The 15,633-nt window shown below is 54.1% G+C and overlaps 1 protein-coding gene across 1 annotated transcript in view; it reads right to left on the bottom strand.

Annotated features, from left to right (window-relative positions):
* FGD1 (FYVE, RhoGEF and PH domain containing 1) overlaps nt 1-15,305 on the bottom strand; it is a 36,571-nt gene extending 21,266 nt beyond the window's left edge. Inside the window, exon 1 of the mRNA XM_060003157.2 lies at nt 14,228-15,305. Within this exon, the coding sequence (XP_059859140.1) occupies nt 14,228-14,534 (307 nt within the window). The 5' untranslated portion in view covers nt 14,535-15,305. The remainder of the gene's footprint in view (nt 1-14,227) is intronic.
* Between the last annotated feature and the right edge of the window lie 328 nt (nt 15,306-15,633).

The following is a 15,633-nucleotide window of genomic DNA, read 5'->3' as shown; positions in this document are numbered from 1 at the left end:
CACCCTCACTCTGTACCTGGCTTTGGGTGCAGTTTCCTTACTTCCTTTCCCACCTGAGCAGGCAGGGCCCTGGCTGGGAGGGAGAAGGTGCTCCTCTCAGCTCAGCTGGGCTGCTTACCCTGCCCTGCTCAGCACATCCTGGCCTGGTCCTGCCCTGTCCTCCCCCTGGGCTTGGGGTTGAGGGGGATGAATCACCTGGAGGGCGGCACATGCAGAGACATAGTTCAAGAGACAATATGGCTAGAGAAAGTGAGACACAGAGAGCAGCTGAAAGGACCAGAGATCCAGAGAGCAAAGCCAGGCACCCCACCGTGCAGAGACCCCTCTCAGGGTTACACACATAGGTGCCAGGGTCCCAGGTGCCCCTTGTCTGCCTCCTTGGGCCTGGAGGCGCCCACCTGGCCCTGTCTCCACAGCTCAAAGCAGGCAGGCCTCCCTGGGCAAGCCCTCCCACCCAGTCGGTACAGGGCAGTGGGGCCCCTAGTTGGGGCCTCTCCCTTTCTCCACTGCTTGTCCCAGGGATAGGGTGACCATGCCACCCTCTGTGGCCTTGCTCTGGCCCACTCTCTGCTCCCTCCTCACCCACCTCACCTGGGAGCGCACAGATGGGCCTGCCCCTCCTTTCTCTCTGCCTCCTTGCAGGCAGCCATGCAGAATGGGATTCAAATATTCGGGGACATCCTGGATTCCCAGGTGAGAGGGGCAGGGACTGTCAGCCCAGTTTCTAATGAAGAGATGAAGGCAGCGAGAGGGGCAGTGACTTGCCCGAGGTCACACAGCAAGTCAGTGACAGACTTGTAGCAGACTGATCTGAGACTGGACTTCTTAACCCTGCTCTCCAAGAGGAAGCTCGGAAAGAGGGGAATCTAGAGGGGCAGAGGTGCGCGTCAGTGCTTCCGAAAGTCATGAGCTAGTGCGGCAATAAGAGCAACACCCCCAAGCCTGCCCACAGATTATGACAACAGGGCTTCAGTTCAGGAGCCTAGGCCTGGCCAAGAACCAGGCAGGGCTCCACTGAGGGAAGAAGATTCAAGATCCATCTCTCTCCTATTGCAGGGCTCCCCCTCCCTGTCCCTCTGCCTACATTTCCCTGTTTCCTCCTATGTTTCCCCTTAGTGGCCCCCTTGGCCCCAGGTCTTGCTCCCTTCGGGTGGCTAGATGGACCTCCAGCTCAGGTCATGCCACTTATCTGCGCAAGAACCTTCCATGACTCCCCATTGCCCATGGGGAAAATAGAAGCTTCCCAGCCGGTTCTTTATGGCTCCTCAAGACCCTGCTAAACTCCCTGGCTTCCTTCAGCTTAGTCTAGTTGCCCCAATACTTCTGAGCTCCGCTCTGAGCCTGGTAGATTCTGTGCTGGGGGAGTTGAAAATCCTATCTCTGCCCTCAGGGAGCTCTGAAGGGAGGTCCTTCCCCTCCCCTAGATATCACAGCCCTTCCCACTTCCCTATCCCATCCCCACACCCCTTAAGTCCTGCATTGATTTTCTCCAGTCCATTTTTTTACATTTAATTTAATTTTTTTGGCCAAGCTGCTCCGCATGTAGGATCTTAGTTCCCCGACCAGGGATGGAACTTGCGCCCCTGGCAGTGGAAGTGTGGAGTCTTAACCACTGGACCACCAGGGAAGTCCTCCAGTCCATTTTTTTTTTTTTTTTTTTTTTTTTTTTTGCGTTATGTGGGCCTCTCACTGTCGTGGCCTCTCTCGTTGCGGAGCACAGGCTCCGGACATGCTGGCTGAGCGGCCATGGCTTATGGGCCTAGCCGCTCTGCGGCATGTGGGATCTTCCTGGACCAGGGCACGAACCCGTGTCCCCTGCATCGGCAGGTGGACTCTCAACCACTGCGCCACCAGGGAAGCCCCAGTCCATTTTTTATGGTTGATAATCCACAACATTCTCTCTTACACATGCACGTACATCGACACTCACACCCACACACCTGACAAGGTCTTCCACCAGCACTGCCCCCTTGACCACTGGCATTAGAACAGAGGCCACAAAGGGCATCTCCCTCCCCGCCACGAAAGTCACACCACCAAATGCTTCCAATGCAGGGGGCACGGGTTCGATCCCTGGTCTGGGGTGGGGGTGGAGAAAACCGCAAAGACCTGGTGAGAACCACAAAGCTGCTCACACGTCCACATGCAACACGCTTGGCACAGGGTGTGTACACACAGCCATACTCAGGCGTCTCTTGTCACTGATGGGAAACACGCCCTGGGCACCCCAGGATGCCTGGGTGTGGCCCTGGCTCTGCTGTGGGCGTGGGGTGCGCCCTCTGACAGGCCCCTCAGCAGGCCGAAGGGCAATCTTGATCCTGACCCTGAGGGAGCTCCCAGTCTCAAAGACAAGAAACTCTCATTCAGGAAAAGCTAAGTGCGGCTCAGGAAGTGCAAAGGGGTCAGCCTGTCGGGACTGGGAAGCTCAGGGGAGGGAGAGGCCAGGGACAGGATGGCCAGATAAAATACAGGATGCTCAGTTATGTTTGACTTTCAGATAAGCAATGAATAATTTCTTAGTATAAGCATGCCTCATGCATACTAAAAATGTATTATGCTATACTAAAAATTTTTTGTTGTACATCTGAAATTCAAATCTAACTGTACTTTTTTGGGGGTGAACTCCAGAAGCCCTAGTCAAGAAGGGATTCTAGTGAATGAGGTGGAGCCAGGCCTCCGAGGTGGCACCAGGCAAGCTGTGGGCTCTACCCAATTTCCCTGCAATGGGCACCTGAATGCTTATGACAGTGACATTATTTCAGGGATCACCTTGAATCTGGTCTTATTTATTAAAAAAACAAAGTCAATAATTAAAAACCTGTGGTACTTGACCATTCCAAAGAAGGGTGGCATGATCACATTCACTGACCAGACTGCATGGGTTAAGGTGTTGTGAAGCCCTCACTAGGAACATCTGGCTCAGGAGTAACACAGACCTCAGTTAAATCCCAACACCCTCACTTACTAGCTGTGTGACCCTGGGCAAGCCTCTCCATCTAACTGAGCCTCAGTTTCCTTGTGTGGAAAATAGGATAATAATCACAGCTCCCTGGTTTTGAGGAGTCCATGAGACAAAGAAGGGAAAGAGCATAGTGCTCCCCCACCCACAGAGCAATGTGGCTTGAACTTGAAAGCCAACAGAACCGCACATCCACAAAGACACAAAACTATGCACACAGATACATAAACCCACAGACCACAGGCTGCAACCCAACACAAAGCTATCAACACACTGAGAAACGTGTGCAAACCCAGCCAGAGATGGACACAGAATCCAGCCCCACTCTCCTTGGCAGCTTCTCAGATCAGGGCGGGATTCCTACTAGAGGCGGAATGGCAGAGAAAAGACAATGGTACCCCATCCCCCATTCAAATTCAGTTCAAATATAGAAACCAAACAAAACCACAAAATAAGTGTCAAGAAGTATAACAGAGTTTGGAATTTTCCCATGACAACTTACTGTTAGTGAAATAGCAAACTCATTCCAAAAATTGTTTCTGGTAGCTTCATGCCCCTGCCTGGCAGGTGCCCTTGAGCATGTGCTTCTGAGCTTACTGGCAGAGTAGGTCTACCATCTAGCTGAGTTTGAGGACAATGACTTTACCACTGGAACTGGACCCTTACCTCTTTCCGAGAATTTCAGCTCCCAGCTCTCCCCATCCCTGGCCAGCAGCACCCCCTCTCCCTTCTCCCAGCTTTAGCCTTGGCTTAATCTCAAGACAGCTAATAGGACCCCAGACTGGACCTCAGCCATTAACGCCCTGGTGACATGGGGAATCGCTTCACAACTCTGGACCCCGATTTCCCCCATCTGCAAAATGGGGAGAATATGTGTGTGCTTCTCATTGTGAGGAACTGGTGAGATGCTATTGTGGGCAGAAGCCAGCCCTAGCACTCAGGCCTCCAGACCCCCAGTGCATGGTTCTCCCAGCAGCCCTCAGCCTCCAGGCTGAGAGGTAGGCCCCTGGGACAGTTGAATTCCTGGGGGTGGGGTGGGGTGGGGAAAAGGAGCAGAGGGAGTGGAGAAGAAAGAACAGCAAATAAGAAAGTGTCCTTTGGGCAGCCAGCTCCGTGGGGGGGCTGGGGGGGGGAAGGGGAGTCCCTTAGCTTGAGAAAAAAGCAGAGGATAAAGGTGGAGTAGCTGCCCCACCTCTTCCCACCTGCCCCTTGAATGTGAGGTCCAGCCCAGCTGCCCTGCTCCACCTTTGCAGCCAAACTTGCTTGGCCTGGCAGATGTTCTTTCTGAAAATTTAAACACAAAGCTCTGTCAAGAATGAGAAATGCAGGGGGAGCTGTCTATAGGAACCCTGTGGCTAGCCTGAAGATCCCTTCCTTGAAGTGGACTGGTCTTATGAACATAAGGACTCTTCAGAAAAATGGAGGCACCTTTTGCAGAGTGAAGGCATTTTTGGAAAGTGGGAGCCATTCTGGCAAGTAAGGAGCTTCCTAGAATGTTCCCTCTTGAAAACTGGAGAAACTTTCTGTAAAATGAAGGTCTTTTGGATAAAAAGAAGGCTCCTTCTGCAAAGGGAAAGTTTCTGCAATATGGAGGCGCTTTCTTCAAAGTGGAGGGACATTCTGTAAAGTGAGGAGAGTTCTATAAAGACCCTTTTGTAAAATGGATGATGTCTGTAAATGAAGGACCCTTTGACAAAATACAAGACTGTTCTGTAAAACGGAGGAACTCTTTTGTAAAATGAGGCTCCTATGTAAAGTGAAGAACATTTTTGTGAAGTGTGGACCCTTGTGTAAAGTGAGGACCTTTTTGTAAAATGGGACAGTATAATGCAATAGGGGATGGTGAAGACAGGGGTAAACTGGAGAGCGCATGTCTCACTTAAAGTAGGGATGGCAGCTTCTCCCCTCTATCTAATTGTCTATCTATCTAATTGCAGTAATGGGGGCCCTGCATTTTCAGGTCTTCCAATATTTCAAGAGAATCAGAAATCCAGGCTTTTATGTGAAATCCCCTAATTTTAAAAACAGTGAGTAGGCCACATGAAACTTTTGAGTCAAATTAAACTTGTGGGCCACCAGTTTGCAACTTGCAATACCTGAGTTAGATGGTCCTTAAGGTCCCTTCCACCTCTGCCATTTACCTCCTGCTCTATCTGATGTGCTCTGGCCCTAGGGCAGCAGCTTTGGAGTCCCTCCTCTACCCCCTGGAAGGGCCCAGTCTCTTCTGGGCCTGAGCACTCTCAGGGAGCTGGCTCATGCAATACTTGTCAGCAGTTCCGTGAACTGGAATCTGCCTTTTGTTCTGTCTGGTCTTCTGCCTTGTGCAGGATGCCTGGTGAAAAAAGCAGGAGACTGCAAGAACTTTTAGAACTCTCTGGAACTCAAGGTGTTCAGTTTTTTGTGGAGGATATAAGGTATGAGGATTCAACTGTTTGTTGAGCTCCTACTCTGCACCAGGCATTTTGTTGATGCTTTCCTGCAGGGCATCCTCCTAACAACCCTGTATGCTATTAGCTCCATTTTACAGATGAGGAAACTGAGGCACAGAGAAACAAAATAACTTGCCTGAGGATACACAGCTAGAAGTGGTTGAACTGAGACTGGATCCCAAGTGTGTCTGTGTCCAGAGTCACAGAGCACATCCTCAGTCAATGTTTGCTGAATTGCGAAAGAAATCACATTGGGGGCGGTGGGGGGGAGGTCAGAGAACTTTCTAAAGGAAATGGTTTTTGAGTTTGGCCATCCAGGTTGTTTTTTCAGGTGTAGATAGACTGGGCACAGTCCTGCAGGCAAGGGAAGAAAAGTGAGCAACAGTGTGGATACTAGGGGTGGGGAGGTGAAGAGTGTGTTTGAAGGGCACAGTGACCAGAGTCTTGGGTTTGTAAGAACAGGAGGAAGGGGCAGAAAAAGCCAAAAGACAGGCAGGCACCCTCCTTCTCCACCAACCACTACCACCAAGATACAGACACATAGGGGCCATGCAGAGGCAGGCACTGGCACAGAAACACACACACACACACATACACACACACACAGAGTCTACATACAGAGACACACACGCAGAAACATCTGGAAATGCCCCAGGGGCTTAGAGCCAAGGTGTCATAACACAGGAACACATAACATATACAGACCCAAAGACACACATAGACACACATGGATATATAATGACACACACTCAAACATACACATGGATATACAGAAACAAGAACATTAAGATATACACAAAACAGACCCATGGGGACAAAGACAGCGAGGCAGCCAGGCACATGTGCACGCATGCGCACGTACACACACACACACACACACACACACACACACAGCCACATGGGAGCACAGACAGCCCATCTCTCTTCCAGTTGCTTGATTGCTGTTGAGAGCCTGGCCACCTCCTCCCAGCATCTCTGGACCTGAGGCCAGAGAAGGCTGGGGGTGGTAGCTCCACCCCCAGGGAGGGGCTGGGGACTTCAGAGGACAGGAAGGGAAGGGAGTGGAGCTGCAGCTGGGAGCACTGGGGGCAGTAATTACCCAGTGCTGGGGCTGCCACGCTGGCTGTGATTTCCCTCCTCCTGAGGACAAAGCCGCTAGGGGATGGCCCCTCTGACCCCTGCTGTGTGTGACCCCAGAGCCCCCAACACCCACCCCTCCCCCCTCCCCCTGCCCCCACACCGAGGCCTGGTCAAAACTGAGAGTTGGCAACACAGAAAGATCACGACGGAAAAGGACCGAGAGAGACTGGGACAAAAACAAGGAGGAAGAAGACAGGAAAACTACAGAGACCCAGAAAATCGGACAGCTAGAGAGGGAGACAGGAAAAAATGGGCGGGGGCGAGTCAGAAGGGAGACAGAGACAGTGAGGGATGCAGGCCCAAAGAGGCAAGGGGACAAAAAGAGCAGACCAGGGCCACTTGTTGAACATGGCTACAATGTGCCATGCCCAGTGCTCTGCTCTACCTGTGGCATTTAATCCTAACAACCCTAGGAGGTGGGGATGCTAACCCCATTTTGTAGATGAGAAAACCGACGCTCAGAGGGGTGAGGTGATTCGCTCAGGATCACATGAAACTAGAAAGTGGCAGAGCTGGGTCTGGGGGGCTCTCACCACTGCCTGCCCCTGACAGGGACATGGGGCCCAAACAGAGATCCCTGAAGGAATTCTCCAGAGACAGAAGCTGTCAGGGAGATCTGGAGACTTGGAGCCCCTAAGAGATGCAGAATGAATGAGCCCAGCACCTTCCCTGCCCCCTCCCCTGCGCCCCGGGTGGGGGAGGGGGCCGCAGCTACACCTGGAACGCATTAGGCTGGGAGGCCCCGCCTGGGGAGCAGGGAAGAAGCTGGAGAGGGGGGCAGAGAAGGTGAAGGTGAAGTTGAAGGCAGCGGCGTGGGCGGCGGCGAGGGCCTAGCAGGCCCAGGCAGAAGGGCTTCTATGCCAGCTTCAGCTCCTTGGGGCCAGCGCTGCCAGTCCTGCCTTTCCCGCTTTCTACAGGCGCCTTCCCTCCCTGACTTAACCCCTTCTCTGCACGGGCCACGGGGAGGTGCTGCGGAGCGCTGAAAGCCTCCAGCAACGGGAAAAGCCTTCAGTTCCCTCTCTGGGCCTCAGCCACACACCTGTGCCCCTCACCCTCCTGTCCTTAGTCTGGGGCCCAGATGGACACAATTGACGCCTACTGGGCACTGACCCTTTTTCAAGCTCCTCAGACTCAGTGCATCTTAAAACCCAGCCCTATCCCAGCCCCTAGTGGCTCTTCCTCCTGTTTCCCCACCCCAGGAATGGCACCTCCAGCCACCCAGTTCCCTAAGCCAGAGGCTGGGCTTTCTCCACGACTCCCCCTGCTCCCTTAACTCACACATCCAGCCAGACCCCAAGTCCTACAGACTCAAATTCTTAGGAGGGCAGGAATCCATAGACTATTTTTCCCACTCCAGCCTCCTAACGGGTCTTCCTCCCATCCTCAGGGCCCTCTACAAGGTATTCTCCACACCACAACCAGGTTATGAAAATACAATCCCCTTCAATTTCTGTAGCCCGGTGAAGGGCTCCCCTTGCCTCGGGGGTAAACTCCAAACTCCTGAGCTTAGGGACAAGTAAGGCCCAGCCTGAAAACACTTCCCCACACCCACACCCACCCCCACCCTCTAGTCACAAAGGCCTCTTGTCTGTTCCTCGAAAGTGCTCTCCTCTGCCTGGGGCTTTGGCACATGTCATTCTCGTGGGCCTGAACAGCTTTTCTGCTTTTCCTTACCTCTGGACTATTTATCCATGGGATCTCAGCTCAAGTGTCCTCTTTTCCCTGCCTGCCCCCTCCTCATCTGTTCCTTCAGCATCTGTGCTTGGAATTACCTGTCATGTATGTCTTCCCTGCTAGAAAGGAGCTCCAGGAGGACAGGGACTGAGCCTGCCTTTTGTTGCCCACCCAGCAATTCACACAGGGCCAAGCACAAAGTAGGTACTCAATAAACATTTGTTAAATGAAGAAATGTCCTCCTTCTTCCCCTCTTGCACTCTCCCTTATCTGCTCACCAAGTACTTAAGGATGCCCTACTATATGCCAGACAAATGCGATGAACAGGTCCTTGATGTTACAAATGGGGAAACGAAGGCCTTGAGGTGGGAAGGGAAGCCTGAGGGCACAGTGAACCAAGGGCAGAGTCAGGAGTGCAGAGGTGCCTTCTGCTATTGCCCTCATCCTTGTCTCCAGCCCTCTGTGTTTTGAGGTACCTTTTGGAGGTGTGATGCCTTCCAGGTCGAAGGAACTGGGTACTGGAGCCTGGAGAGGCTGGACTCACTGCTCCAAGGATGTCTGCTCTCTCCAGATGAGGGCACTTAACACTTCTGGGCTGGGCAATGGCAGAGTGCACTTCCTGTCCTCATTCCAGACAGGTCCTAGCCCCACCCAGCCAGCATCTGGCCAGCTCCACATCTGCCTAAGGCATTTAGCTAACTGGTCCCCAGAATACCATGGCTGGCATCTGTCTGGAGCACTGGTAGCTGCCGCTCACCCTTGAAGGAGCAAGTAGCCCCAGCCAGGCTGTCCCCTAGGGGCAGAGGCACGTGAAAGGGCCGAGGAATGGGGGTGCCAACCATCTGCAGCTGGAAACTTCAATTCTTTTAGTCCTGTCTGGAGAAGTCCTTTTTGCAGCTACCCAGTCTTTACACTTTGCTTTGTTTGTTTGGGAGGCCCCAGCTGACTAGAAACCAAATCAGGGTCTTTTCCCAGACACTCCCCTGGAATCTCAAACTGCTGCTCTCCAAAAATCACCAGCAGAGCCCACCACTCCCTCCTGTCAAGAGTCCCCTCTTCTCCTTTCCATGAGCAACCTCCCTCTATGGTCTCTCAGGATGCCCTCAACAGGGAAAACATGGAAGGAGCCACAGGAATTTACTTCACCAATGTTTGATTTGCTTTTCAGTACTCCCTCCGTTCTTTGCAGCAGCCACTACCCTGGGTATATGTGAAATGGGTCTCAGCTTTATGCAAATATACTTTAAAAACTGCTCCTCCCCCCACCCCACCCCCAAATGACATTTCTAAGGCAAAGTTTGGGTGACTCTGCTGACCTCACTATCTGACCTCACTATCTATGTCTTCAAGGATGGGACTGGGGCTTCCCTGGTGGTGCAGTGGTTAAGAATCCACCTGCCAATGCAGGGGACACGGGTTCGAGCCCTGGTCCAGGAAGATCCCACATGCCGCAGAGCAACTGAGCCCGTGAGCCACAACTACTGAGGCTGCACTCTACAGTCCGTGAGCCACAACTACTGAGCCGGCGAGCCACAACTCCTGAAGCCCACACGCCCTAGAGCCCGTGCTCTGCAGCAAGAGAAGCCCGCGCACCACAACGAAGAGTAGCCCCTGCTCGCCACCCGGATGCCCCCCCAGGCCTCTCAAATGCAACAGGTTTCAAACGTACATCAGTATCTCCCCCCAAACCTGCTCCTTCTCTTGCAAGTAGGTGGCCCCACCAGCATCCACCAGGTCACCATAGTTGGTTTCAGAAAACAACCCAGACTCATCCTGGACTTTTCCTTCTTCCTCGGCCTCTACATCCAAGACACCACCAAGATCTGTCCATGTTAGCACCAAAATATCTCTCAGATCTTACCTTCCTCACCTGCCATCACTCTAACCCAAGCTACTATCACCTCTTGCTGGGATGACTGTGACCCCTACCTGCCGGTCTCTGACTCCACTCTTGTGCCCCTACCATCCACTCTCCACATACAGCCGTGGGGATTTCTCAAACACCCATATCTGAGCACATCATTCCCCTTCAAAGGTTCCCCTTTGCCCTCAGGATAAAGTCCCTTCACCAGCCTTATCTCTCTACTTCTCCCAATACCAGCCCCTGTCCGAGGATGCCTCATGTCTCAGTGCCTTTGCTCCCACTGAACTTCCTACCTGAACTGCTATGTTCCTCCTAGCTCTGCAAACCTTGCTGGCACCCCTCTAGAGCCCTTCCTTTGGGCCACGCCCTGTGCTGAGTGCTGCTGATGCCAGCGTTTCCTCTGCCTAGAGTCCCAGAACTGTAACTGCCTTCCAGCTTAAATTGCCAAATGGCAGCCATACATAAGAGCTAGGCATAAAGGGTAAACTGAGGCTGCCAGTGTTTGTGCGTATGTGGGTGAGAGGTTGACTCACTCCCTTTAGCTTAGATCCCATGCCTCCCTTCAGGGTTGGGAGTTATGGTGGGAGGCCCACACAAGGCCCTGGGGAGAGGGCCTCAGAGTGGAGGCTGATGTGGTATCCTAATGATGCTGACTCACTGTAGGACCGCAGCTAAACTGCCTCTCAGAGTCTCCACTGTCCCAGCTCAAGGATGGTTCCCACTCTAGGCTATACATCAGAATCACCTGAGGAGCTTTCAAAATAGATTCCTGGGTTGCAACCCTAAGATCCTGGAGCTTTGAGGTAGAGTCTGGGAATCACATTTATTTTTTCAAAGTCAACAAGGGGGATTCTGATGTTCATCCAGTATAGGAAACCCAGGGCCAGACGGTGACTAGGGGCCTTTCCAGCTCCAATTCTTACTCTAAGAGTGTCAGATGATGGCCCAGGCTCCAAATCAGAAGGAGCCAGCCCCTCTTGCTGCCCCCCTCAACAGGCTGAGTCCTTCCACTACCCACGAAAAGGCTTTAACACCAGGTGCAACTCCTTTGACTGAGCTAGGGTCAAGTCCCAAGCTATCCCCCAATCAGCATCTGGAAAGATATTCCCAAAGCTGAGGAAGAGAGCAGGGCTTCCCCCAAATCTCTATGAGCAAACCTACACTTGGGAACTCCTTTCTGACTCTCTCAAAGCCCTCTCTGGTATCTCAGAGTTTAGTTATCTCAGTAACCCAATAAGGCCTTAGGTTTTATCAAACCGGGAAATGGGCATAAAAACAATCGACCAACCCCCCACTAGGAATCAGGGTAACTAAAAGAGAAAGCACTTTGAAGCAATTCAAAGCTTTTACATGGATAAGATATATTATTTTAAAAACCATCCCCCCCACCAGGATGGGCCACTGCCCCTAAGGATGGTGATTCTATAAAGGCCTCAGCAGTCTGAGGGAGGAAGCGGGGAGGCACACGGAAATCTTAACATGTGGACTAAAATGTTTCAATCCTTTAATTGACACTCTCTCTCTCTCTCTCTCTCTCTCTCTCTCACACACACACACACACACACACACACACACCCTGCAACTACCAACCCTGTCCTCTTTGGGCCAATTATAGGCAAGTCCTGTGGAGAGAGAAGCAAGTCACTTGTGCCTACCCCTGGGCTGGCTGGGCAGTGGGGGTGGCGGGCTCTCACGCCCCATGCTGCTGTGAATCACATGGCCCAGCGCTTGTCTTGCCAGGGCCTGAGTAATTCCTCCGCCTCTTCTTCAGAAGGTTTTTCTCTTATTTTTTTTTAAATTTTATTTCATTCTGCAGGCTTTGCAACCAGTATCTCATAGACTTCTCATGGCATTCTCTAGATGAGGAAATTGAGGCTCAGAGAAGGGAAGTCACTCACCCAGGGTTCCACAGTGAGTCAGTTAGGAATGGTTAGATGGGAGGCCAGGTCCTTCCCTGACACCCTTCTTATTCCCACTCCTCAACTTGAAGTGAAAGAAAGAAAAAGACACCCACCAATTCGAGAGGCAGGGACTTCATTGGGAAAAAGGATCGTAGGAACTTTGTGCTGCTTTTTGGGGGGAGGAGGGGAGTGGTTCAGGATGGGTATTTTGATTGTAATTTGGAAGGACTGATGGAATAGAAAGAATCACTGCTGTGTATTGATCAGAGGCCAGAGACCAGGGGCCTAGATGCTGCCCAGCTACTGACTCCCATACCAAGAGTATCTGGAGGGCAGGAGCTCAGTTGTCCTTCTCTTAGACAATGGTTACTGAGGGCCTACTATGTGATCCCTTCTTATCTGTTCAGGCATTTGTTCAAGGATTTATTGAGCTAGGCACTATGCTAGTTGCTGGGGATACAACGGTGAACAAAACAGATATAATCCCCTTGCCCTCACGGAGCTCATATTCTAGTTGAGGAAGACAGGCAATAAATAAGTAGACACATAGAATAAGATAACTGCATATGTACTAAGCACAAGGATGGAAGTGCAGTGGCAATTTCGATGGAGACCCACAAGGGCCCCTACCTAAAGTGATCAGGGAAGGTCTCTCAGAGGAGGTGACATCTGAGCTGAGACCTGAAAGATAAGAAACAAGCCAGGTAGAGAGCAGGGGGAAGAGCTGCCAGGCAGAGGGGAAAGCAGATGCAAAAGCCCTGAGGTGGGAGTGCTTGTGGCATGTTTTGGGATCTGAAAGAAGGTGCTGCAGTAAAGTGGGTGAGTAACCTGCTCCACACAGTGTCTGTCAAGGGGAGTTTGGAAAGTCAGCAAGAGCAACATGCAGGGCAGGGCGTTAAAGGCCTGTTGTCAGCTGGTTATCTCCAGCCCACACTGAGGGAGCCCCTGAGAACTCCCAGAGGTTCCACAACTAGCCCAAGGTCACAAGAGCAGCAAGGGGCACATGTTGCCCATACTTTTATGCTTTACTAATGCTACCTGGTACTGGGCCACAGTCCCCCCAAACCTGAGAAGCCTGGGATGTGGACCGTGGGAGGTCCCAGAGGCTCAACAGCTACTTCAAGTGTTGCCCAGGGGAAGGTACTGCTCTTCCTCCATGGCTCCCGGGCTCAGGTCCACATGGGATGTCCCCAGATGGGGGAGGCCCTGCTGGACTCCTCAGACACTCAGTTCTGTGCAGTGCAAAGGTCTCTCCGGGCAGTGGCCTGTGGCCCCAGCCTGACCTAGAGCTGCTCCACCTCTGCAAATCCAAGTTCAAGCATCCTGACTTCGCCTCACAAACAACCTTATTAAAGCCCTGCACCTCTGCAGCTCTGCTACAACTGGCTTCTGCCTCCCCCCATCACCACCTTTCTGCTGTCTCCCTACCTACCAGCCCCTCCAGCCCTTCCCTCCAACTTGACCCCCAAGGCCCACCTCTTCCACCTTTGTCTCTCATCAGCACCTTCTACTCCCTCCTTCCCTTGTCCTCCTGCCACATACACCTGGCAAAACCCCAACCTTGGATCAATCCACCATCCCTCTTTTTTTTTTTCCACTCATACTCCAGAGCTGCCGAACAGTACAGGAGAAAATCACATAAGCAGAAGGCTTGGCTTTACTTTCATGGTCTCCAACCTCAGTTTGGGAAGCAGAAAGACCATAGACTTTGGACTCAAACAGATCTGGTTTGGAATCCTGTCTCTATACTAGCTGTGTAACCTTGGGCAAGTTACTTAATTTCTTTGAGCCTCAGTTTCCTCCCGTACAAAATGGGTCTAATGATACTTACTTCACAGGAGGCTCCTGAAGATGAAATGAAAACCCATGTAAAGCACCCAGTGCCTGGCACAATGTAGGCGCTTGGCAAATGGGAGACTCGTTCTTTTCTCCCATTCCCCCAAACAAACCCCCTTTTTACTGCCTTGCAATCCAGCCCCTTTTTCTTAGAGTGCTCCCTCTCCCATTAGCCTCAGCAGATAGAAGAGAAGAGGGTCGGAAGGATTGAGGGGGCACAGGGGACAGAGAGGAGGCGGGAGGGGGGGGCCGGGGTTGAAAGAATTAGACGAAGGCCGAGGAGCGAGGGAAGGGGTTGCGGGTTGAGAAGAGACGAAGGGCTGGGGTGAGCGGGCCGGCCCAGAGGTGGGGCTTAAAGGGCCCGAGAACAAGAACCCGCTCCCAGGCCCATGGCTCGGGCTCCCATGCTTTCTCGATCACTCACCAGGCCGGGGTTGCGAGCCCTCCAGGTGGTAGGAGAAGCGCAGGGCCCGGTGGTGCTGTGGACTGGGGCCGCAGGGCAAGACCCGGGGGCCTGGAGCGACGCCCAGACTGGCGTCCGAGGGTCCGGCAAACTGGGGATCCAAGAGGCTTCCGAGAGCCGAGCCTGATCCCCTGGGCACCGGCAGTGCAGGCTCCGAGGCTCCAGGGTCCGAGTCGGCATAGGCCGGTGGCGCGGCGCTGGGGGAGTTCGCGGTTGGGTGTTCGGGCTCGGAAGGCCCAGCGCCCCCCGGGGCTCGGTGGCCGTGCATGGTCCGGGCCTGGGCGCGGGGCCCGGGCTCCCCGCTTGGCTCCAGCTCCTGGGGCGTAGGCGCGGGCGGAGGAGGCCCGGCGCCCGGCGGAGCAGCGGCCTCAGGCTCGGGGGGCGGGGCTGCGGGCTCAGCCCCACTGCGGAGACTCGAGCCCCCGGCCCGGGCCCGGGCCAGCAGCCGTGGCAGCGGTGGCAGTACCAGCAGCAGCCGCGGCCACCGCCGCTGCGGTGCCAGGCATCGCCGGCCCGGGCCCCGCGCTGGGAGTGGGCTCGGCGGGGCTGGGGGCCCGCTGGGGAGCGCTGTCTATGCGGCAGCGGCTGGGTGAGGGTCGGGGGGTAGCGCTCGGCGCGGGCTCTCTCGTGAGAGGCGAGCCACTTCCGTAGCCCCGGGGCGAGCGGCCGGTCTGTTCCGAGTGCGTGTTCTCTTCTTTCTCCCCAGATGGGAATCGATCTGGGCTCTCCTGGCTGGTCGGAAAAGGTTCTTCCTCCCGCCGCAGCGGAGGCTGGGGGGCGGAGGGGAGGAGAGGAGAGGGAAGGGGAGGGAGGGAGGGAGGAGAGGATGGCGGTGGCGGGGGGCGCGTGTGTGCGCCGCGCGCTCGGGCTGGGGGTTTCCCCCTCAGCCAATGCCTCCCGACGATGCTCCAGCGGCGGGGGCAGGGGCACAGCCTGGGCCCGGCTCTGCCGTCCTCCCCAGCCTTGGCCTGGGTCTCCGCGGCGGCGGGCGGGAAGGAGCCCGGGGAAGGGGGGTGGGGAGGCGGGAGCAGTCGCTGAGGCAGCCGCAGCCACAGCGGCGCTGGGACCCAGTTGCCCGGGCCCCGCCCCCTCGCCCGGGATTTGCGCCTGGCCACGCCTCCTCACTTCGGCCGGCCTCAATTCTCACTGCGACCGCCTTCAAGGCACTCCTTCTTCTTAAAAATTCCCCCTCAGCCTGTCCTCCCCATCTCCCCCTGGTCCCGCTCAGTCAAGTCTACGGGCTCAAACCCCCAAATCTGCCTTTCTGTCACATCTCAGCTCTGCCTCCCTCTGCTCATCGTTCAATCTCTTTTCCAGCAACCTTTCCACATGTTCCAGAGTTTCCTAGGGCTTGGCTCGTAGGGGAC

The sequence above is a fragment of the Delphinus delphis genome, chromosome X (assembly GCF_949987515.2).
Source record: "Delphinus delphis chromosome X, mDelDel1.2, whole genome shotgun sequence".
Taxonomy (NCBI): domain Eukaryota; kingdom Metazoa; phylum Chordata; class Mammalia; order Artiodactyla; family Delphinidae; genus Delphinus; species Delphinus delphis.
This window is presented reverse-complemented; position numbering and strand designations above follow the sequence as displayed.